At 56.0% G+C, this 15391-nt stretch overlaps 1 protein-coding gene across 7 annotated transcripts in view; it reads left to right on the forward strand.

Annotated features, from left to right (window-relative positions):
- Positions 1–14655, forward strand: part of CRHR2 (corticotropin releasing hormone receptor 2) — a 39623-nt gene extending 24968 nt beyond the window's left edge. The window contains exons 4-13 of one of the 7 annotated variants that reach the window (XM_059073579.2): positions 182–267; positions 1692–1801; positions 2196–2313; positions 4167–4320; positions 4849–4909; positions 6369–6441; positions 11482–11567; positions 11761–11896; positions 12328–12369; positions 13563–14652. In XM_059073579.2, coding sequence (XP_058929562.1) covers positions 182–267; positions 1692–1801; positions 2196–2313; positions 4167–4320; positions 4849–4909; positions 6369–6441; positions 11482–11567; positions 11761–11896; positions 12328–12369; positions 13563–13703 — 1007 coding nt within the window. In that variant the 3' untranslated portion in view covers positions 13704–14652. Of the gene's footprint in view, positions 1–181; positions 268–1691; positions 1802–2195; positions 2314–4166; positions 4321–4848; positions 4910–6368; positions 6442–11481; positions 11568–11760; positions 11897–12327; positions 12370–13562 lie in introns of all 7 variants that reach the window. The other 6 variants (XM_067042394.1, XM_059073573.2, XM_059073576.2 and 3 more) reach the window with 6 other exon arrangements.
- The last annotated feature ends 736 nt before the right edge of the window (positions 14656–15391 follow it).

Genomic DNA, 15391 nt, shown 5'->3' on the forward strand with positions numbered 1-15391 from the left:
AGCTACCATGAGTGGTAAGGCTTTTGTGCACTTTTCACATGAATGACTTTCACGTGAACGTTCAGACGTGTTTCCCGGCCTAGAGAGGCTGAGACGTGGGGACCTTATCCTGTGGGCACCAGGGAGCCAGGGAGTGTTCTGGAGGAGAAGAGTGACCCGCCTCTTGGTGCGTCTTTTGTAGGGAATGCCTACCGAGAGTGCTTGGAGAATGGGACCTGGGCCTCACGGATCAACTACTCACAGTGCGAGCCCATTTTGGATGATAAGGTGAGTGGCTCCCACCTGCCTCACCCCTGGTCCTGTACAGGTAATAAGACTCAGATTGAGCACAGACAATGCCAAGGGTGGCAGAACCAGTCCTGTGTCACCCACCCACCCCTTTCTTGCACCTCTTGCCACCACCCTATGTCCTGCCCTGTGCTCAGTGACATTGTGGTAGGGTAGAGAAGAGGACGTGGAGGCTCACCTTCAGGAGAGGTCAGCTGGTGGAGGACACCAGCAAGGTGGCACATGACACAAGAAGGGGATGACCCTGTAACCAGTGCCCCAACATCTAACAGGCAATGTGACGTCCTCCCTCCTCTGGGCCTCAGTTTCCCCATCTGGCATTCTGATTCTGTGACTTCACATGAAAACAAGCGCAGCCCCCAGAAGGGCAGTCCCCACGGGAAGCTGAGTCCCACTCCGACCTCACCAGCCCCCCTTGCTCTGGTGCTGGATTCCGGGTTATCTGCGGTGCCAGCCTCCTTGCTCTTGAAGCTTCGCCTCATTCCTGACCCCAGATGATACATCCCACTCCCATCCCTCTCCTCTTTTGCCCATTACAGCCCCCATTGGGGCTGAAACTTTTCCCCAAAAGAAGTCCAAGTTCAGAGGAAAAACATTTGTCTGCCCTGAGAAAGTGCGAGCCAAAGGGGGTCTGCAGTGAGCGCCACAAGAGTGACAAGTGGGGTGGGTCATAAAGGAGAGAAAGAGGTCCCCTCCTGCCCTCTGCCCTCACCTCTTCATCTCACAGCCCCTCTGAGCTGTGGCAGACCAAAGTATGTGTGGGGTGGCGGGATAGTCTGCCCCGGCAGGAAGGAGTATTTTATCATTGCCTCTGTTAAGAATTGCCAGCATGTGGTGATACTAAAAAGCAGACTGATTTTACTTGGTCTTAATATTGCTCTTAAAATCTCTACAGATAAGGTACCCCCTCACTGCTGCAGCCAGGGCAGACTGATCCCAAGGCACCCCCAGACCTGCCATAGGTTGCTGCTTCTGAGACAGGAGGACAGGTTGGCTCCATTGTACAGATATCAAAACTGAGTCCCAGAGATATAAATCAATGCACCCTCAGTTGCTCAGCCCATTAGGGTATGAGCTGAGATGAAACACAGGTGAAGCAACTCCCATTCCAGAATTAAAAAGAAAATAGAATCTACATACCCATATTTCTGGCATAACTCAGAATACATTGTGCTCAAATCTGCCCTCCAGTTGCACAGGGGACACCTGACCACAGCCATTTATACCAAGAGCCACGCAGGGCCAACAGGAGAGAGCTCTGGGTGCCAGGTGTGGTGGTGACACTTGGAGCCTCTTCTGCCCCCAGGGTCAGGATGCACAGGGTGGCCATTGCTAGAGTGCCTGGTCCCACCCTCAACATGCCCCAGGCCTCTGTCTGCCCGTGTGTCTGTCTGTCTGTCCAGCAGAGGAAGTATGACCTGCACTACCGCATCGTGCTCATTGTCAACTACCTGGGCCACTGCGTGTCTGTGGCAGCCCTCATGGCTGCCTTCCTGCTTTTCCTGGCCCTGCGGTAAGTCTACCCCGCCCCTGCTTTTTCTCTGCCCTCCTCCCATGGCACCCCCTTCACCTCTCCCATTCTCAGCTCCTCTCTGGGGATCCCTGGAGCCAATGGGCAAAAGGGGCTTGGGGAGGTGCCTGGGCCCTGACCTCTGGCAGGCATGCAGGAGGCAAAAAGGGAGCCAGCTCTGGGAGACCCAACCGTGGTCACCACAAATGGGAATTTGGCTCCTGGTGCAGCCCTGCCTTCACCCCAGGCTGAGTCTCTCCCTCACCTGAGGAGGGGGTGGCAGGGGGCACAGGCCCAGCTGACCCATGACCCCAGTGACCCCTGACCCCTGCCCCAACTGAGCTCTGAGCCCAGGTGCAGCCTGTCCCGGCTGACCCCTGACCTGGTCCTCCCACAGGAGCATCCGCTGTCTGCGGAACGTGATTCACTGGAACCTCATCACCACATTTATCCTGCGAAATGTCATGTGGTTCCTGCTGCAGCTCATCGACCATGAAGTGCATGAGAGCAATGAGGTCTCTGGGTAGAGGTTTGGGGCCGGACCTGGGGGGCTCTGGGCTCTGGGGGCCCCCATCTCTCTTGCCCAGTCCTCGCGTGCAGACCTGAACCTGAGCTCACCTGCACCCAATCATTGTCCCTCCAGAGCCAGGGGTGGGGGAATGGGGCTCCAGGCCGGGGTCTGGGGAGCAGCACAAACGTGACATCACACTTTGGTTTATCCTGTTCCGCTCCCCATCTTGTGACTTCAGCACCTCCCAAAGATTCCTTAGAGAAAAGGAGGCTGAAATTAACCTCTATTGAGCTTTAGATCAATTCATTCCAATGAGAGACCTATAGGGATTTTGCCCCCATTATACAGACATGGAAACTGAGGCTCAGGGAGGTTAGATGACACTGTAATGATGCCTCTACATCTGGGCCACCAGGATCTTGAGCAGGCCAGCACGTTGGCTGCCCACGGTGGATTTGTGTCAAACACTGTTGGACTGTGTCCAAGTCATTACACCAGAGCCCAGAGTGGAGCCATGCACAGAGCTCTTCGGCCCACCATTAAAGACTGCTCAGTACATCGTCTTTGGATGGCTAGACCTGAGCACACACCCAGCCTGGTTTGATGCTTCACTTGGCCCCATGTTAAGCCCTGCCTCAGCACCAACAGAATTCAGTCAATTTGGGGTGCCCTGCAGCCCAATGTTGGCTTGTACTGACAAGGCCTCGTTAACTTGGAGAAAAAACAAGATTGGGAGGAGGGGATCTTTTGCATTCCACCTCAGCAGGACTTTCTCAGAACGGAGGAGACAGATGGCTGCATGGGGCCCAAGATCAGGGCTGGGACCATGGAGGAAAGTCACAGAGGCTGTGATCAGCTCAGCTCATTGATTATCTGACAGCCCGGCTGTTAGAGCCGGACAGAGAGGTGCTGAGCTGTCCAAGGGGACAGTCAGCTCCCCATCACAGGGCTCCTCTAACCACCAATCCCCACATCCTCAGCTCTGAGGGTGCCTTGGTGACGAACCCCTGGGGAAGATGGCCAGGTAGGGTCAGCTGAGAAGAGCTCTGGCCTGAGGCCAGACGTGGCTGTGGCCCACGGTGGCTCTGGGCAGGCTTGTTCCCTGAGGGACGGGTAGTAACCCTGCTCAGAGGGACAGGGACAAATTCCCCTTGGCTGAGAAGGCAAATGGCACCAACATTCATTTCTTGGCACCTGCCTTTGCCACCTCCATCTTCTTGAACCAACCTGCAAGATGGGCTTATTCTTTTCTCCGCAGCACGATGAGGTTCAGAAAGGTATGGACAGTTGCCAGAGGTCCCGGTGTAAGGAAGTCTTCCTCCAGAGACGGCAGTGATCACACTAAGCCCAGAATCTCCTAAACCCAGAGATTTGGGAGGATCCCCTCCACCGCTGCAGCTCACCTACACAGACCCTGTACTAGTTCAATAACAATTTTCTTTTAATTGACTCACTAATTTTTTTCTACATGAAATTTCATAGTCCATCCCGGAATGGAGACCAGTCTGACTCACTGTGAATTGAAGGTGACCCTCAAAACAAAGGGACGGTGAAACACGACAGTGCTGTTCAATTCTAGCCTCTCCCTGGAGAAAGCTCAGAGCCAGACTCCCTCTTTCTTTTATGAAAAACGAGATTCAAAAACACTGGGGAGAAGTCAGACCCCCTGGTACCAGGGGAGCCTGGCGCTTTCTGAATAAGTGAAAGAGAAAGGATGAAGCTTCCCAGAATGAGATTTGAGGGTGTTTAATGCCAGGTCCATGACCCAACTCAAATGACCTCCCCTCCATCAGCGCCCAAGCTGTGCGCTTGGGCCTTGGCCCCAGGCAGCCACTGACGGCTGCCTGCCCCGCGCAGGTCTGGTGCCGCTGCATCACCACCGGCTTCAACTACTTCGTGGTGACTAACTTCTTCTGGATGTTCGTGGAGGGCTGCTACCTGCACACGGCCATCGTCATGACCTACTCCACCGATCGCCTACGCAAGCGACTCTTCCTCTTCATTGGATGGTGTGAGGGTCCTGGGGGGACCTGCAGGGTCTAGTGGGGAGAGGGTGCTGCTGACAGGATCACCTCCCTTCATCTTGGGTCCAAGGGCGGGACCACATTCCTGTCTGCCATCCCCAGGACAGTCCGAGGATGCAGGCACTCCCCTCCATGCTGGAGAGGAAGAAGCAAATAATCCCTCTGAAAGGACAGTCCACAAATAGCCTTCCTCTTCTTGCCTGGAATGGCCAATCCAAAGACCTTTGTCTCTGGCTTCAAAAGAAAAGCTGGCCAGCTCCACTTCCCTATCAAAAAAATCTCAGAAAATCACGCTGTCCCCTCATCTCTCTGACCTGCTTGGAGGGGATGACTGAGAGGGAGGGAGGGGTGGGGGCAGGGGTCTAGGGACAGGGCCCCTCGAGGTCGTGGATGGCCTGCAGTTAGATGATTGGAAACAAGATCCTAGCCCTTTGTGGTCCCCCCACACTGTGTTCTACAAGAGGGGCTCCTGACCATCTGTCTGTCCACTGCAGCTGTGTCTGTCCTCCTTTCAGGTGTCCCCTGCCCCATCATCATCGCCTGGGCCATTGGCAAACTCTACTATGAGAATGAACAGTAAGTAAGGACAGGCCAGCCATGGGGCTCAGAGGGAGGTTAGGACAGGTCAGCCACGGGGCGAGAATTGCAGCCACGCCAGGGCAGTTCACTTTTCCATTGTCCTTAAATTGAGAAAATTTTCTTGGCACCCAGAGGTACTCATGCGATAGGTGTCAAGTCAACTTTGTTGAATTGAGTTAGGAATCATTGTTCCTTTAAGCACCCAATGCACAACCCCCTTAGCCTTTGGTAAGGCCTCCTCCTGCAGTTGGATGCGGCAAGTCTGGCTCCAGGCTTTCAGCTCAGAGCACCTCCAACTGTGGCACTGAGCCTCTCACAGATGCCCGGGCCAGGCCAGTGGAAGCTTGTTTTATTCTGGCATCCCAGTCTCTTCCTGGGGTGCAGTGTTCCATGCTGGGACCCTCTCTGCACCAGAGACTTTGAAATACTCAGCCTCAGCCCAGATGATGGCAATTCTGGCTGCAGGTCAGCCAGGGAATGGCGGGGAAATTGGGTGCCACCAGCTGAGAAAAGAGGGGACAGAGGAATGTCAGTCTCTGTATACAAATATTCAAGGGGTCTCTGAGGATGGAGGGAGCAGATGGGATTTGGGGGCAGGGGGCAGGAATGGCGTGGGTTCTAAGAGCTCAACATTAGGAAGAGCTCCTAGCAATAAAAGCTACCCAAGAGTGAGAGGGCTGCCTTGAAAGGTAGTGAGCTTCCCATCAAAGGGGGTGTTCAAGCAAAGAAAAAAAAACAGTGCTGGGAGGCTGCAGGGGAGAATCCTACCTGAGGCAGTGTGCACTGGATGACCTCTGAAGTTGCAGAAGACAGAATTTCCTGAACTCTGGGGCCCTTTCTGAGGTCCAGTAGGAGTTGCTGGCAGAGCCAGACTGGGTCCTGGGCCAGCCCTTCCCTGAGACCCTGAAGCTTCTTCACCCCCAGCATCCCCAAAGAATAACCAAGCCTCTAATAGCAGCAAGCTTCCTTCCCTGGGTGAATGAGGCCAAGGATAGGGCTAGGAGAAGGCTCCTGCCTCCACATCTGCTGCTTTGTGTGTCTGAGTGCCTGGCACAAGGAGAGGCAGGTTCCAAGCAATGTGGGAAGAGGTGGTACAGGTGGTTGGGCCCTGGCCAGCGAGGGGGAGCCCAGCTCTCCATTCATGAGCCTCCTGCATGTCCAGCCCTGGGCCCAGCATCCTGGGATGGGGCGAGGGAGCAAGGAGAAGGAGGAGGAGACCCAGGGCCTGCCTCAGTCTGCCTGGGGAGACCAGACCCTCCATGTAGGGCAAAAGGCAGCCCAGGTATGAGCCAGGTTGGTCAGTGGGGCTGGGGCTGTCCACCCAGGCTTCGGGGGAAGGAACAGCCATGGAGATTGGATCTCAGGAAGAGTCAAGACAGAGGACCCTGGCCCCAAGGCTGCAGTGGTCCCCAGGCTGTGGTTCAGCAGGCCACTTACAGCCACTCCATCTTTGCAGGTGCTGGTTTGGCAAGGAGCCCGGCGACCTGGTGGACTACATTTACCAGGGCCCCATCATCCTTGTGCTCTTGGTAGGTCCTCAGTGGAAGGTGGGACAGGGCTGGGCCCCAGGAGGACAGCAGAGGACCCACCCAGCAGAGATGCTGGGGAGGGACAGGGTCTGGATCGGCACCCCCCCCCCCAACGCACACTGTATGCACCACCCCGCTGCCTGGCATCCCGCTCCCAGCTCTCCCTTCCTCACGCTCCGTGCCCTGATGCAGCCCTCTCCCCTCTCTGGCCCTCAGGTTCTGGGCGGAGAAAATCTGACTGGCAGATATCTAGTGCCTCTGACATCCCCTTGCCAGGTACAAGCCAGGCAAGGGGGCAGCTGGTGGCAAGAGAAGGGTCCGTGGGATTCTGTTCAGCCCAGACCTACATCTCCCTCTACCCGCAGCGACCCCCTCCAGGGCCCAGCCCACCGCCCCCAGCCTGGAGCCGTGGGACTAAGGAAGTAATGAGCAATTCTTCCTCATCCAGCTCCCCGCCCTTTGCCAAGTGTATTAACATCTAAGGTATAATTGCGGCCATGTCTCTAAACCACAAGGAGCTTTAATTAAGGTAGAGTTTAAGTAGAGGCTGCATTCTGCAAAAAAAACAAACCCATTATATATCATATGCTAAAAAAAAAAAAAAAAAAAAGACATAACAAAAAAGCCCCATAAGAAACTGGCATTTACGTAAGACTTATTTCAGGCTTGTTAATTTCAGCCTCCTTAAAGGGCCACCTGCTCCCTGTGGGAAGCTTCAGAGGGAGCATCACCCCGCTCTTGCGTACAGCAGGTGCCTAATGGGGGTTTCTTTGGTCTACCTTGGAGACAATGACTGTTTATCTCTTTTTATTTCCTTACTCTCCTCCCTTTTGTAACTTCCTCAGGGATTCATTTGACCCCCCCATCTTTGGAGTGTCCTTGATGTATATGAACCGGAGATGACTAGGGAGGTTTTTTACCCACTGCCTGAAATTCCACCATCAGGGCTCCATTCATTTCAGAGATAGAAGCCAGTCCTTGTCAGCAGTCAGAGGGGGGAAGCATTGTCCTTGGAGTCCTAGCTGCAGTGAGTCACTGATTCCCCCCTCCACCAGTGTGAACGGAAACCCCATGAGACCCATGCCCTCCCTGCCAGCTGCTGAGAGCCCATCCTGGAGGGAGAGGGCTTCTGATGAGCCTGGGACTCAGCCAAGGAAGGCTGGCTTGGGTGGGAAGCGAGCCCCCTCTGCAAAGATGTTGGACGGCAGTGAGGAAATGAACAGAGAAGGGGGACAGGCGTGGAAGGCCCAGTGACAATACCCAACTCCCGCCTCTCCATGCCCCCTTCTCCGGTTCCACCCTCACCAAGAGCCCCGTGCTTGTCTTTCCCTTTGGACCTGGCCCACACCCAGCTATATGCACGGACAGGGCTTCCAGGTTCCAAGCTCAGCCCTTCCAGAAGCTCTATCTTCATTACTTCCAATCCTCACATCCTCGATGCCTGGAAGCAGGGATGATGCTCCCCGTTTCACAGATGAAGAACCTGGGAGATGAAACAGCGGCCCAAGGTCATCACTGATAGCTAGCTGAGCTGAGACTGGAGGGCAGGTTACCCACCACCTCCCGCCATCCTTTCCTTTGGATACCCTGCCACCCCTGGCCTCACCCAGTGGTCCAACGCTGTCTGAGAGACCCGTGCTCATTTCTGGGTTCTGGGAAGTGAGTTGGCTGGTTGGGTTTGCAGGAGGCTGTTGTCACTGTTTGGAGCGTGGGAAAGGCATGAGCTCAGTGCTTTCCATGAGTATTTGAACCTGTGCCAACCTTCCCAGACAGACTTCATGGCTACCCCCACTGGACGGACCAGGAAGCAGAAGCTCAGAAAGGTTAATTAAGTAATTTGCCCAAGGCCACGCAGATGCCAATTGGAATAGCTGGAATTAGAGCCATGCGACAGGGACTTGGCGCCAGATGTTCATGTGGGAGGTGGTCCCAGGAAACACAACGAAGGGTGGGAGTAGAAGACAAGGAAGGGAGGAAACCAGTAAAGGTTAAGTGATGAGCAGGCTTCCATGGGGCAACACGTAGAAGAGTCTCAGAATTGACCCCTGGTCGGGAAGCAGGATTACTTACCCATATGCTTCATGCCCCATCAGTGGAGATTGCCCTGGGGACCTTGAATCCCCACATTTCCAGCTCCCCTCTCCCCATTTTCAGTCTGAGCTAGCTCCCCTGGCACCAGAGAAAGCCCCAAGCTGAGAACCGTCTCCTGCAGCTACAGGTGAATGCTGTGTGGCACATGAGGTCTGTCCGGTGAAAGCCGTGGCTCTTTGTTCCAAGGGTGGTGTCTTCCCTAGCAGTGTCCCGGCTGCCCCTGTTCCAAATGTAGATCCCGGGGCCTCCACCTGCCACTGGGAATCTCGGGGGTGTGTCCAAGAGCTGCATTTGGAACAAGCGCCTTTGATGTGCATACTCTAGTGGGAGAACCCTGGTGTCCAGGGGCCTTGTGAGCAGGGATGTGAGTTGTCTGGGCTTTCTCTGTGGCCCAGCCAGGGCCCTGAATGCAGTAGGACTCAGGACTTGGGCCTTTGAGACTCACCAGGCTCCACAGATCCAGGTGGACAAGCAGGCTAGCTATGTTGCTGGACCTGGTGAATGTGCGCTACAAGAAGCTGAGGCCGGGAGAAGTGGGGAGGGGGAGCTGAGATGTGATGGCAGCACCCCAATACCCAGAGCTGGAGGGGAGCGGAGGACACCCCCAAGGGCTGGGACTACCTCTCCCAGCCTGGGTTTAAAGGACAGGAGGAACCATGCCTGAAGCCAAGGAGGAAGAGATGTCAGTCCTCCTTCCTCCCTCCCTCCCTGCCGGCCTCTGCACATGCGCAGACAGGGAGGGTTTGGAAACCTGGTGGGAGGGTGGTGTCAGCGGCTGCAGGTGCCTGCAGTGAATTGAGGTGGAGAAGATGTTGTAAAGGGGGAGGCTGGGAACCAAGCCCAAAAGGAAAGAGTGACTTTGGGGCTGCACAGACCAGCCTGAGGTGGGGTGTGGGCAGCATCAGCAGCTCCTGCCTAGAGTGAGCAGAGGGGATAAGGCCTTGTCTCCCAGACCCTCTACACCAGCCCCTGTCCCTGCTCTTGCCTCAGCACATGGAACAGCGCCCTGTAGCCCAGAGGTGCTCAGCAGTTGCTTATTGACTAGATGGATGGGTGGTTGGATGGTTAGTGGGTGTATGTACGTTTCCTGTTGAGTAAGTGGGTGAGTGGGTGGGTGGGTAGATAAACTGATGAATGGAATGTTGAGTAGATATTTGGATGGATGGATGTTACACATTAAATAAGTAGGTGGGTGGGTGGGTAGGTAAAATAATGAATGAATGGTTGAGTAATATTTGGATGGATTAATGGATGGATGGATAGATGGATAAGAGTGGGTGGATAACTGAGTGAATTGGTTAGTGGGTTTATGGACGATTAGTGAATAAGATTTAATGCAGGGAAATGTGGAAGAAATGAGAATATATTTTGACTCCAACAACCTCTTCTCACAGAAGTCATGAAGAATCGGGAAAGGTCATGTATTTTGTATCACTTGTATGAGAAAATTAGGATCGGCCTATGTGTTAAAGTGACCTCATGATCCAAGGGAATAGACCAGAAACCCAGGAGCTGGAAATTAGACAGTCCTTAAGAGGAAGCAAGGCGCAGCAGGCCGTGGGCAGCCCTGGCTGAACGCTTCCACCACCCCTCACCCTGGGTTCACCAGGCTGTGCCACTGTGGTCACTGGAGCAGCAGGCCGTGACTGAGGAGGGAGCCCCCCAGGGCCTCAGAGCATCTTCAAGCTTAGGGGTGATCCAGAGGCCACAGGGATGTGTGTCCCATGATGTCTGCCTGTGTCCCCAAGCCTCAGAACTTAGGAGGCTCCAGAAATGACGGAGTCTCAGGACCAGGACTTGGGAGGGGGGTGTGTGTGTGTGTGTGTGTGTGTGTGTGTGTGTGTGTGTGTGTGTATGTGTGTGTGTGTGTGTGTGTGCGTGTGTGTGTGTGTGTGCGCGCGTGTGTGTGTGTGCGCGCGCGCGCGCGCACGCGCGCGCGTGCGCATAAACACACGCACATACTCAGACGTGCACACACGAGCCAGCAGACACCCCTGGGCTAATATGTATCTCCTTCTGACCCATGGGTACTTTCCTGTGAGAGGTCCCCAGGGTGTTAGGCATACAACACGCACTTTCCTGTCTACTCGCACTTGGAGATGGATGAAGAGAGACAGGTGTGTCCATGTCCCCAGGTCCACACTCACACAGGAACACACCAAGGCAAACACACAAGCACAGAGCACAGACCCATGGGGAGCATTGAGAAGGCAGCACACAGGCACACAGACAAGCCGACACGGGTTAACAGGACACTTGCACACCCACAGAGACCACATGCAGCACAGGGCTGCCCCGGGAGGCCACTCGGGCAGGTCCCGGGGAGAGGCTGGGAGTGGCAGGCTCCGATGCTCAGAGAAGGCTCAGAATGAAGATAAATGAGGCCCTTCCAGGAGCCAGCTGCTGGAATCAGCCCAGCAGCCTGTTCATCTCCATTGCCTCAGGCGTGTCTGCGAAGAATCTAGAGCTTTCCTGGGTGCAGGGGACGAATGGTGAGAGGTTAATCACTCCTCCCAGCAACCGAGTTATTAATCACTCCATCTGGCCGGGTCTGCTCCACCAGGGCTGTCCTCTGTCCAAAGGGCCTCAGGGAGACCCTCAGTTGACAAGTGGGGGCCCTGCAGCGGCGGGGCGGGCCGGGCAGAGCTCTGGGCGCCTCAGGAAGGAGTGACCTTTGTGCCCTTGTGCACTGCCTCCAAGGCTGATTTTCCTCCCTCGGGTCAGGGTGTCTTGGAGAAGCAGGCTCTATGGAGCCCTCAGGTGACAGGGGACCCGGCAAGTGGGGTACCTGCCTGCCCCGGTGAGGCCTTGGGACCCCAAGCAGGTGCTGGGGTGAGTGGGGTGGGACATGGGTTCTCAGTGGGTTACAGGGGAGGTGGCTGCCTCTCCTCTCAGCCCCACCTTGTGGTCCTTCCTTTTTCCTTCTCTGCCCCCCCCACATCCCAACAGATCAATTTTGTATTTCTGTTCAACATCGTCAGGATCCTAATGACAAAGTTACGAGCTTCCACCACATCGGAGACGATCCAGTACAGGTGAGTGATGGGTGCCTTGACCCTCAGCAGGGGAGGAATGAGGAGGCCATCTGGGCCATTCCCCTGCCTCTGGGCAGGGCCCTCTGAGTCCTCAACCATGGCCCTCGCTCAGGCTCCCAGAAGAAATGCCAGCGCGAGGCCCCACCTGCCTCAGGGGCTCAGATGGGTCTTGTCGCCCCTCCCCCCTCCCCAGGAAGGCGGTGAAGGCCACCCTGGTTCTCTTGCCCCTTCTGGGCATCACCTACATGCTCTTCTTCGTCAACCCTGGGGAGGACGAGCTGTCACAGATCGTGTTCATCTATTTCAACTCTTTCCTGCAGTCGTTCCAGGTGGGGCACGTAGTGGGATGCGGCCACAGTGAGCGCCCCTGACCTGGCGTGCTCAGGCACCTGTGCCCTTGCTGGCTTGGTTCCGTTCGTATGCACTGAAATACAAGCGCGTGCACACCCTGAACCCAGGCCCTGGCCCCGTCACTGCCACCCCAGGGCCCAGGTGGGCCCACCCCCGACGGGGTCAGGGTCACGCTAGCCTGCACCTCCTGCCGGCCCAGCCCCTGCTCTGAGGACTCATAGCAGCCTGTCACTCGCGGTGGACCCCGGTACACCTGCTCCACGAAGGGGGTGCCTACCCAGCTCTGAGCCACCGGGGTCCTGAGTCAGAGTGATCCCCCAGTCATCCTGTCCCCTCTCCACCCCCCGACCCCCCAGGCAGAGGAGTGGCTCCCTGAGCAGGTCACTGACCTCTCCTTCTTCCTTCCCAGGGTTTCTTTGTGTCTGTCTTCTACTGCTTCTTCAATGGAGAGGTATGACACCAGGCCCGGGAGGCCTGTCCTCAGACCCCACTCCAGGGAAGTTTGAGGGGAGCCCTCCAGCCTTTTGGGCATCCCTGGCTCTGCTCAGCTCTGCTCTGGAGAAGGGAGGGGAAGTCTGGAGAAACCACCCAGCTTTGGGGAGACAGGAATCCTGCCTGAGGGACTCCAACCAGTTTAGAAGGTTGACTCTGCAGGTCAGAAACGATATACCGACTCTCCCCATTGCACCCGGAGAGCTGGGTGGGCAGGAGCCCAGGCCACAGGGGCTCACAGAAGAAGGAAGCCAGAACACAGGTGATGACCGGAGAGCGCTTTCCAGGAGCATCTCAGATGTGAGAGCCGTGCATCCAGGCCTTTATGGACCCAGGGAGCAGAAAGACACCAGTGCGTCCTTTCCTGTCCCCTACCGCTGCAGAGAAGGCCACATGCCTTTGGGTGGGCTCCAGGGAGCCAGGCTCCGGTGAAGCTTGGTTAGCTACAAGGCCCAGAATCCCAGCGCGGCGGACTTGGGAGAGTTGTTCACTCAGGCCTGTGGTGGGTGAGGACACACAGTGGGTGCTGGGGTAAATAGCAGACACACTCCCAGGGCCCGAGAGCTTCCAAACATCCCAGAGGAATTCCGGTGCCATCCTGAGGCCTCTTCACCTGCCCATGCACAGGGCAATGGTGGGGTCTGCATGCCTGGGTCTCTCAATTAAAGCAGACCCCAGATAGGAAAGTCCAACAGTGGAGATGGGCATGTGCTGGAGGGCAGGGAGAGAAGGAGCCACTAAAGCAAGCAAACAATGAATGCTTACGGAACATTTATTCTATTCAACCATGTGCCAGGCTAGCATGTGGGGGACATGATCCAGTTTGCAGAAAACTTTTTCCATTGCAATACAAATGAGAATAGAACAGCACCAGTCATGGTCAGGTCTTGAAACGACTAGCTCTCCATCTCGGCTGCATGCTGTGGTAAGCAATGCAGGTCTTTCGGGAGGTAGAGGAGGCCAGGGCTGCAGAGGAGGTGAGAAGGACCCTGCTTTTGGAAACAGCCGGTCTCTGGATGTGAGGGTGGCAGTCAGGGGGGCCGCCCCAGCCTCCCTTGGTGGCCCTGCAAGGGGCAGGGAGCAGGGGAGAGGACTGGCCGGGACCCAGGATTGGCCTCCACAGGCCCAGTTGAGCCTCCTCCTCCCCCGCAGGTGCGCTCGGCTGTGAGGAAGAAGTGGCACCGCTGGCTGGACCATCACTCCCTCCAAGTCCCCGGGGCCCGGGCCATGTCCATCCCCACATCACCCACGCGGATCAGCTTCCACAGCATCAAGCAGACGGCCGGTGTATGACCCTCAGTACCCTCACCTCGCCCATCACTCCACCATTGGGACAGCCTCCCCATCCTCCTCCAGCACCTTTCTCTGGGTTCTCCTGGCTGTGCAGGCGCTGATGGGGGCGGAGGGAGGGGGGAGACCAGCTCTCCAGGCCGGCAGGAGGGAGGCTATGCAGCAGCACGAGGGGCTCTCGGGAACCAGGGCCGGCTGGACCCCAAGCCTCAGTGCGAGAGGGAGCTGAGCCGGGAAGTCACGGGAACGCCCGGAGGAGAGCCGGTCACAGCTCTACAGGCATTGCCCACACCAGCCTCTCTGGCTGCATCCTCACTGTCGCCCTGTTCACAGATGAGGAAACTGAGGCCCAGAGCCAGGGAGGGCCTGCCCAAGTCACACAGCTAGTTCCTGACAGACCTGGGGCTCCTTTGCCCCACTCACGGCAAAGGTCTTCCCACCAGCGGCGGGGTGATGGTTGGTCCCACCCCCTGCCTTCTGCCTCTAAGTTCTGTGGCGCCCTCTGCAGTTGGAGGGAGGCACAGCAGCTGGAGTAAGAGATTCATTCCACCGGCTTCGTCCCAGGGACTCCCACTTAGAGAAGCCTCACCTACACCCCATCCTCCTGCCCCGCGGACCCTTGGAAGGATGCTGCCTCATTTCCTGAGAGCCCTCTTCTCAGCCTAGTCCATCGATTCAGGGCCTTGGGGAGGGGCAGGTGGGGAGGAAGACGTTGCCAGGGCAGCCGTACGCGCTTTGACCAATCAACCAGATACACGGTGTAGGACGAAACCAGGAGGAGACGGGTGGGGGACGACAGGCTGGGAGAAGGAGTAGGGTAGAAATAGCGGAAACCAAAGTACGTCTTTGGTGCCTGGAACTAATCCCCTCAGCCCACACCGAAGACTGGGCTTTGGCCTCCCCTTCAGAAACAACATCTCCGCTGTCTGTGAAATAAACTGTGCCTCTGTGGAAACGCGGCCTCCCCTCAGGTTTGAAGGCGGGCTGTGGGCCAAGGGCGGTGGGCTTGGTCCATCATCATTTGCAGAGACTCTCGCCCTGGCCTGGGGCCGGTTCTCCCTCTCCACCTGTGCCTGCAGGGCTGTCCCGTATCGTTTGCCCAGGCCAATAGCTGCCCCTCCTCCCCAGCTGAAGGCAGTTTAATTAAGCGTGGAGAGGCCCAGCTCCCCAAGCAGGCCACGGCCTGTTCCTGTTCTGGAATCTGGAGGGAAGTGTAGAGCAGCTCCCCTCCCCCTCCACTGCAGTCTCCTTGAGCCACAACCAGGGCCATCTCCATCTTGGCCTCCATCCTCCCCTCCCTCCAGGAGACGGTGCGAGTCAAGGGGCCGGAGGAGCCATCAGGCTGGGGTTCAAAAGGGCTTTTGCTCTAGGTATGCCCCCTCCCCCATTAAAAAAAAAAATCATGTATCCCATCTTGCACATTTTTAAGTTGACATCTAATATTTTTCACATGTTTTAAAACTTATGAGGGATGTGATTTATTTCTGGCATTTGGTATATACATTTTAAAACTGCCACAACCCTTTAAAGTACATCTTATGAAATCCAAACACAGCAGTGATTTAATACTCTCATCTATTTAAAAACAAAACCCACAACCTGCTCTTTTTTAACAGTTGGAAATTTTAGGTTGTACCTTTTCTCTTTGAACCTATATTTTCACTCCATTCCCCCTACAGAATTGTTTTTGC

Source organism: Kogia breviceps, chromosome 9, assembly GCF_026419965.1.
Source record: "Kogia breviceps isolate mKogBre1 chromosome 9, mKogBre1 haplotype 1, whole genome shotgun sequence".
Taxonomy (NCBI): domain Eukaryota; kingdom Metazoa; phylum Chordata; class Mammalia; order Artiodactyla; family Physeteridae; genus Kogia; species Kogia breviceps.